The sequence below is a fragment of the Ptychodera flava genome, chromosome 16, assembly GCF_041260155.1.
Source record: "Ptychodera flava strain L36383 chromosome 16, AS_Pfla_20210202, whole genome shotgun sequence".
Lineage (NCBI taxonomy): Eukaryota > Metazoa > Hemichordata > Enteropneusta > Ptychoderidae > Ptychodera > Ptychodera flava.
This window is the reverse complement of record NC_091943.1, coordinates 26,483,330-26,491,915: the sequence shown is the minus strand read 5'-3', so window position 1 is coordinate 26,491,915 and position 8,586 is coordinate 26,483,330. Positions and strand designations below refer to the sequence as shown.

Sequence of the window (8,586 nt, the reverse complement as noted above, 5' to 3'; positions counted from 1 at the left end):
TAAAGTTACTATTAAAGCCAGGTCACGGCTTTTATAATGCGAATGAAAGCTTGGTAAGCGTCACGGTGCACTGAAATGTTTTCTAGTGTGTGAGAGAATGGCGTGTGCCGAACAAAGTTTACGTGGGCAAAATGTTTTTAGGTCAGAGACAAGATAAACGGCCACGGCCACGCTTTTTGTACGTGACAAAGACGTTTTACACACCTCGTACCTGAAAAACGATGGGCGACTCTATCCTTATGATGTAACTGGTCTGAGGGCGTCCTCCTAAAGTGATGAATGAATGCAGGCATACTCCCTAGAATAGTGTTTAACTTTACTCCAGCTTACTACAGCCTAGCGTTCTTCAGTCTTATCTAGTACGTGTACTCTGAATTACACCACGTGTAAGAAGTCGACAAAGATCACAGAAGGACAAAAACGTCGATCAATAGATATTTTGAGTCATGGTGGAGATTGACCCAAGCACGCTATCGACAAAAGTTCCTTTCTTACAAAATCTTGATTTATTGTTCTAAAAATTACTCTAAAATTACTATGGAGTAATTGACAGAATAAGTTTACGAGGTAGTGAGGAGCTGAGACAAAACGTTGGAAACAAGGGATATGTTACTAAAAGAATCGGTCACAAAGACTATTTGGGAGTAAAAGGCACATTTATTTCGACTCCAAATTCGACAACTTAAACTTAACAGATCTCGACAACACAAATATTACGTAATAAATTCAACAAATATCCATAGTTGTGATGATAAAGGGTCTCTGAAATACGTCAATATGTAACGAAAAACCAAAAAATATACAACTGATAGTACTAGAGCGCCATCAACGGGCAAACCGATTGCTGTCTTTGTTTCTTCTATGCACTCGAAATGTAAAACAGATATTATGCAGTGTTGATTCAGAATGAGCACCCATTTTTTTTGGAACTGGTTTGTGCCATCCAAAATCAGGTCTGTTCTCTTGAACAAAGCCCTGGAGGACGCTCTGGTAGATAGAAAAACCCCAAAAGGCATTTTACCGATGTGATTACGGGCTTGATCAAAGCCGAGAACAAAACAAAAAACATCACGAATACCTCTGATAAAACAACACGGAACATAAGTAACTGTATTTACAGAATTTTTTCCCGGAAGGGAGATCTTTATAAATTAAATCTAAATGTATGCAGAGCGCCGGTCCATGGAAACAAACCCGATTACGCAGAGGAAATTGCCAAATTCGAGTTTTAAAAGTTTTTTTTTTCTGTGACTTTGTGTTCTACAAGTTTTGGTTTCATCTTTCACAACCTGTACGTGAGGCTAGACTTTTACACTGGAAATTTCAGGGAGGGAGTGTTACAGTAGGTGCAAAATGAACGTCTTTTCACAATGTTCTCGAAGTTTAACTGACAGGCAATGAGTAAAAACTCGAGTAAAAACTCGAATCCTCCCTCGATTGGCAACGTTTTCTGTAAACCCTTTTCCTTTTCCGGATACATGTAAAATTACTCCTACAAAACTTTATTCGGTGACATATACAAGTTAGCAAGAGATAATTGTCACCACAAACAATACGACAAGGAAACATGATATTGTACTCATAAAAATATCTTTACACTTCTGAATAAATCACCTTAATTGAATTGTACACAAAAGTGCCTCTCCAAAACGAAGTATCGAGTTGCACTCTCCTTCCTACAGTAAAAACCCATTTTGTTTCGTACGTACAAATATTATTTTTTGGTGAAAAGGTTTGGCTGTATTTTGTACGAAACAACTTCACCCGCTTATGAAATGAAACGAGGTGCAATTCTTCCATCTGTTATCGTTCAGGGGAAACAAGATTCCCTTAACAGCAAATTAACATGCCTTAATATCCACACTTCAAAGAAGAAAATACGTATACAGCCCGTTTCTTGTTTCTTTGTTATCGTTCAGGGATAACCGATACGATCATATGCTCAAGGATATGTTTTTAACTTTTTTAACGTTGCTATAATTATGACTACATATGTAAAGCAAATGGATTAATATTGATGTACACTTAAAAAAATCTTTGTTTGAAAAACGGTACAACATTTGGCCTCATATGACTCATGGAAAATCGGGGTCAACATGGATACGTTTCTGGACACAACCTGACGTTAAACAGTAGCCAAATATTGATTTTCATTTGGGAGCCACGCATGAAAAAGCGGGCGCTAAGACTGTACATCGCTACTGACATCTTCATTAACGTGATTAAATAAACAAGGCCAAAATGCCTTTTTAACCATGTATAGACAAGATGCAAATTCGCGGTAACCGCTAAACTTGGAGCAGAATCGCGAACTTTGACCCCAGCTGATTTACGAAAGGGCAGACGTATACTTATTGCGGTACCTAAGATTTGAGCAGAGTATCGAAAGAGTGAGCTTGTCTTTCGATTTCCCCCTTACAATATTTAAAGTTTTCCTAATTTAAGAAAGCTTCAAGTTGCCAGTAACGAGTGGAGCAGCTGGCACTTACGCCTCGAACGGCTACAGGAAGAAATGACACGAATGTTTTGGTAATGACATGAAGTTACATATTGGTCGATTGTCTAGAACTAATCAAAATACATGCAGATAATTACTTATTACAAATTGAAATATTACATCCATTCAGTCAAATTTTCAGTGTCCCCTTTTCACTCGTCTGCTCTGTAAATAAATGAATATAAATGTCATATCATATTGCCGGAATTCTACTCTAGGTATGACTTGATTCTTAGAATGGGAAAATCGTACAAGGATACCAAGATCGACTGCCAAATCCGAGAATTTCAATGGCCTTTAGTAACTTACACTTTGAAGACTTGACATGAAACAGATAACCCTTAGTAATAAACGACATTGAAATTGACCAAAAATTGAAATTGACCAAAAATTGAAATTGACCAAAACCTAGAACAGAAACTACTGAAAGCTTTGACAACAAGTAATAGATATGGAACCAATTCAAGTTTCGAGGAGATATATATATGAATATTGTTAACACGTGCGCAAACTTTTGATACTTAAATGTGTGAAAATTTCAGACTGCTATGATATTGAGAGAGAGAGAGAGAGAGAGAGAGAGAGAGAGAGAGAGAGAGAGAGAGATCGGTTTTCATATAGACAGACACATTACGCATTTTGCGAGATGAAAATCACAGATAATAATGTTTGAAGAGAGCAAATTCTTAAAATCTTTCGGAGTTCGGTTACCTTCAACAAATTTGTAAACACACAAAGAACATTACTGGAAGGTTCTATCGGAAAACTTGTTGACACTAAACATGTAAATATCAGTGAAATTGCGATTTTTTTGTGACAAAAATATATATATGATAGATACTGTACAAAAATTATCCAGCGTGTTTGAAAACAACAATTACAAATTAACGAAGTCTAAAAGACCGGAAAGTAGCGCGATATACATAAAATTTGAACACAGAATTTTGCAATAATGGAAAGTGAGGTGAAGATATATTATACACTTCTTGGATATGTCAACTTGGCCATTCTTATATTTACAAACTGTGGTCGATCACTTTCACAGATGTCACATCACGACCAGTCAGTTCCCGAAAGTTGTGATTCCACTCTTTATACCAGTGGAGAGCGCCTCCGTTTTACACCTTTCAATGTAACTTTCAACAGACAAATATGTACATACACAACCCGGTCTGTGATCCATGCGTTTATACGGCCGTCACAAGGTACCAATTTACAAATTTCTCCCATCCGTGCTTTGGATACGTGGGACACCGGATCTGGCTTTCCGCCATAAAAATAATGCCGTAAACAGTTCTTTCTCCGTGAGAAATAAAGTGTGATATTCTTCAGTTCCGAATAAAGTGATGTCATAGAAAAAATTGTCGCTGGCCAGGACACGGAACAGCTGACAACCCATGACAGCTTATACAATGTGATATGAGAGGGAATTCCATAAGTCGTCCGCTGACTGAGCTTGCCCAGCAACTTTGGTAATAAAATCACACTGTTCTTTGTATCTCTGTCAATTTCCTTTTGATTCACTGTAGTACTGCTGCGACTGGTCATTCAAATTTTATATGCTGAGGTTCATCCAGCTTGCAAATCGTCCAATCCAAAGTTCTTTTTTATCGATGACGTCAGAGGTGGTGACTTTGGAGAGTGTGCAACGGCTGTAAAACCGTCCAATCAGCTACTGTGGAAACTGGCCAATGTCATCCTTATGGCTTCATTCTCAGCAAACCGAACACGACGGCGCGTTCATTTGAGATCGACATTTTCGTCCTCGTCAACCGAAGAAGATAACCGGAAAGGCGACGAGCTGAGGCTTGACATGGAGGGACTTCCCCGTCCAGAGGAGGAAGAACTCAACCCGAACAGTTCAGCTCGGGCGTCGCCAGCGCACAGATTCGCCGGGGTGGATCCAGTCCTGTTTGCGAAGGATCTCACGGGCGACTTCCGTAGTAGCTCAGCACGCGCGTCGGGCTCCGAGTTGGTCGAACCTATCCTGTCACCCATCTCGCGAGGGGAGCGATATCCAGCGTGCAAACTGTGCGGGTCTGGCTCCGACTGCGTCGAGTTTTGCCGTGATCCGATGTTCAGACCCAACAATTCCGACCTGGGGATTGGTTCGGAAAGTCTGTCTGAGCTGGCGATGAATCGAGCCTTCCCGACGGAAAACAACTCCGCGCGCATATCGCGCTCCGTCCACACGGGCGGCGGTGATTCAGTCCTCGGTCGAGGGGGCGCTGTTCCGAACAGTTCCGCGCGGGCGTCGCTCATGCTCTTCGGATCGTTGGCGACGCGGAACGTTGGATTTGGTCCAATGCGTTTTCCTCTCTCCAGCGGCGGATGTCTGTCGCTGCGTCCGATACTGGCATCGTCGATGTACACTCTCCTGCGGACGCCATTATCCGGGAAGTTGACCAGCGGTGTGATGATATTCGGTGGTTGTGGTTTAGATGGCGCCGGTATTGGCCTTTCTGTCATCTGACCCACCAAGCAGTTGAGAGGAATCTTGAATATCTGTATTGTATTTGGACTTGGAGGACCTACAATGGAAAACATACACACAGACAAATATTAAGGAACTAAAGTCAAGAGATACTTAACTAATATAGCACGCTATTACCAGTTCCATGCGTTCATGATTATTTGGAGAGAGAGAGAGAGAGAGAGAGAGAGAGAGAGAGAGAGAGAGAGAGAGAGGAAGGTAGGCAGACAGACAGAGGGAGGTAGGTTCAAGTTGCCTAATAAAAGAACACTTACAATGCAAGGTGAACATTCAACTACGGGGATCGATTTAACTATACGCACAAGTCGAAAGGAATTAATGGAAAAGGAAAAACGAAAAGATCTGAGACTTTTACTGACTAGAGTTGGTATCGTCCTATTCTTCAAAAATAATTTGGACTTGCCTGTATACCAAGAGGTGAAGATAACACGGTCAGTATTGATATTTTCCTAACTGGTATCAAATATGATGCAAGTGCAAGATAATGTTATTTACCTGATGAGGTTGGTGAGCCTAGTGGACTCAGAGGGCGGGCGTGGCCATTTTCTTTTCCACTTGAGTTGGCTGTTTCGCTGGCACACGTTGTGAAGAACAAGTCACACTAGGGAATCGCAAAATATATACAAGCAAATTGTAACTGTACTCATGATCATAGTCTCACAGTAGCCATAACACATTAGATGTTATATAATTGGTTATAATGCTGCAGTACAAATTCATGGATTTGTGTAATGAAGAAATGTATAAGAAATGAAGCAACAGCAGATGATCTTGCCAGACCGCTGCGCGTCACTTCGACATTTTGCCTATATATAAAATACCTAAATGCAAAAATTGCTGTTACAAGATTAAGAGCGAGATAGCTAGTGACAGAATTCAAAACGGAGAATAATACCTGCGTGCTGTCATCCCCCCTTAAAACAGTAATGGCACAATAGCTAGATGCTGAAATCTGAACGCGAAGATAAAAACAAAAGTTCCGTTTAACTGCTGCCGATTGGTGGCGTGTCGATGTCATACCTTGGAAGTGATGAGGTTCAGTCTCGGCATTGTCATCTCGTGGACGAGGTTGCCGTTGACGACCAGCCTGATCTCGATGGTATCAGGTGTAAACGCCAGGATGTACGGGAAGGCGCACACTGAAAGAACAAGAACATAGAGGGCGATCATAATAGATTGGTAACATCGTACTTTCCTCCTGCAGAAAATCCTGTCTATTAACTTATCTATGTAATTTCTCTATCGCTTGATTTCCCTTCTCAATATTGTCCCTTCTCTGCCGACTCACGAAGTACACGATGGTCGACGCGCGAACAGAGAAGCTTCATGTTGTTTTGTAGAAAGCTAATTACAGGTATCACAGACTACAATTGCACCCTAAATGATCACGAAAACCCGGTGCTGAACTCAATCTCGGTTCATCAAGCCCAACTTTTTTGAAAACATTATATTTGAACACTGCACCAACAGCAGTTCAATTTCTGGGAGTAGGAAACATAGCTACGTGCAGAGAATACACAACTGTCCTCAATAAAGAAGTACAATGCACCATAATTATAACGAAAGTCGTTAACCATACGGTTGGATGATCCACAGACAAGGAGAAACGTCTGTGGACCATCTAACCACGCAATATAATGGATTCGAGCATTCCCTACCTATGGCCTCAGGTGGGGAGTTCCAATGGATGTCGAAGTCTGAAGACTGGTCCCCGGACATCTTCTTAAATTGTGAGACGTCTGAAAGAGAAGTAAGAAGACGGGCATGTCAGGAAAGGTTCGATAAATAGTTTTAGGCAACCGCTGTTAGCATTTCGTATGGACACGAGGGGAAAGTTTGCTGCGCAATCCTGATGTTTAAAGCATTCTGGTCTTTTATGAGTGCTTGTGGACTTTTCGCTTTACATGGAGGCGTGCTGTTGACATAGCCGGATTTGAAGCTTGCACAAACATTTGCTAACGTGTTGTGCATACTTTCAGGACGAAGAAATTCCTTAATGTAAGACCACATATATATTCGTTGGTAACGATAAAGATAATTATATATAATATCTGCTCCGTGCAAAGTCTCTCCTGCCTTAAAAATAGAGGCGTTTTACACCCCCCTGCCCCCGGTTAAATCCTAACACTAATAATTCGTCACAGGTCTAAACGAGCGCAGAAGAAACATGGCTGCAGGTATACGTCAATGTGGCTAAAAGTTGCGCACGCGTAATACGGTTTGTGTTTGGATACTTACGATTGTAGCAGAGCAGCAGCTCGGCTTCGTCGTCTTCGTAGATATCCAAGGCTGTGACAAGGTTTACCTTTGCAAATAAAATGCAAAACACGAAACTAATCGAAAGGGAAGAATCCTTTAATGTCTAAAGATAAAATACCGTGGAGTAGTGTGATTGTCTCTCAGTGACTCTTCTTTAAAGTCAAGTTCACTTTCTTAGTACTACCACTGGAAAAAGGAATTTTTCATTACGAAAAATTCTTGTTTCTTGTAGTCGTACCACTTGTACGCTGATTACATGTTAAAAGTCACATAAATTGTCATTAAGAGGAACGTTGTTATTGTCTTGAGTAAAGAGAGAATTTTCGTTTCCTTCAAAATGAAACAGCTAATCAACCGTGTCAGGTGAAACAGAAACACTTGATTGGTTACACAAAATGTGAATTCAATATTAATGCACACGCCATGTAAACATAAAGGAGTTGTAGAAACACAATTATAACATTCCCATGGATAGTCGGGAATATTCGGAAAAATTTGTTCCGGTTTCGGGATTTCGTTTTCCTTTCAAAGGACAATGTCGGTTGGCACGGATGTATTTTAATAACACGATTGGAACTAATTTTGGATAATTGGATTTTCATATTTTTCAAATTTCTCAAAAATGTTAGGTGCCCTTTAGTTGAATGTCGCAATATTACAAATTACTCATAAAAACAAGTGTGTACTATAAAAAAAAAGTAGATAAGATTACATTTGTAGATGAAATCGACATTACTTCACCATTCAATTATCCCAAATTAGTTCCAGTCGTGTTTAATCCAATCCAGATTAATTGCATTATTGTCGTCCTGTCCACAAGATCGAACTTTGACACAGCAGATCTGTGAATGTTTGAAGTTACAAATATTTGACCTCTCACTTAAAAATATACTGTCACCTGTTCCAGTTTTGCCACAGTTACCATGGCAAGAGAAAATCTAACCAATCACAGATTTTAAGCTGGTAGCCACTTTTTAAACAAAAGCGCCCTCACATGGGCATTTTGAATACCAAGGAATGCCCCTTTGACCATATATGGGCATATTTAGATTACAGGTGACTGTATACCTTTAAAGGAGATAAACCAAAGGAACATTTTTTGATAACTGTATCACGTGTTTTGCCGTGAACGCGCAGACCGTCTCACCTTATTCGCTTCGACCTGGTGAAGTCGGAATGTGTCTCCGTTCTTCTCGTTGATAAGATCAAATTGATGTCGGTAGCCGACACAGATTTGGTTATCAGTTTTGCCGCCATCGATTAACGTCATCAGCGTGGGCACTTCGCCGGCGTACAACTCCTATTAAGCGACGGAAAAAATATCAGATCAAGCCGA

General features: G+C 40.5%; 1 protein-coding gene across 8 annotated transcripts in view; it reads right to left on the bottom strand.

The window, feature by feature from the left end:
* Positions 1 to 637: 637 nt before the first annotated feature.
* LOC139114430 (GTPase-activating Rap/Ran-GAP domain-like protein 3) overlaps positions 638 to 8,586 on the bottom strand; it is a 288,529-nt gene continuing 280,580 nt past the window's right edge. For all 8 annotated transcript variants that reach the window (XM_070676162.1, XM_070676161.1, XM_070676168.1 and 5 more), the window contains exons 22-27: positions 8,398 to 8,550; positions 7,230 to 7,296; positions 6,650 to 6,730; positions 6,012 to 6,130; positions 5,487 to 5,592; positions 638 to 5,028 (exon numbers count right to left, since the gene is read on the bottom strand). In XM_070676162.1, coding sequence (XP_070532263.1) covers positions 4,238 to 5,028; positions 5,487 to 5,592; positions 6,012 to 6,130; positions 6,650 to 6,730; positions 7,230 to 7,296; positions 8,398 to 8,550 — 1,317 coding nt within the window. In that variant the 3' untranslated portion in view covers positions 638 to 4,237. The remainder of the gene's footprint in view (positions 5,029 to 5,486; positions 5,593 to 6,011; positions 6,131 to 6,649; positions 6,731 to 7,229; positions 7,297 to 8,397; positions 8,551 to 8,586) is intronic.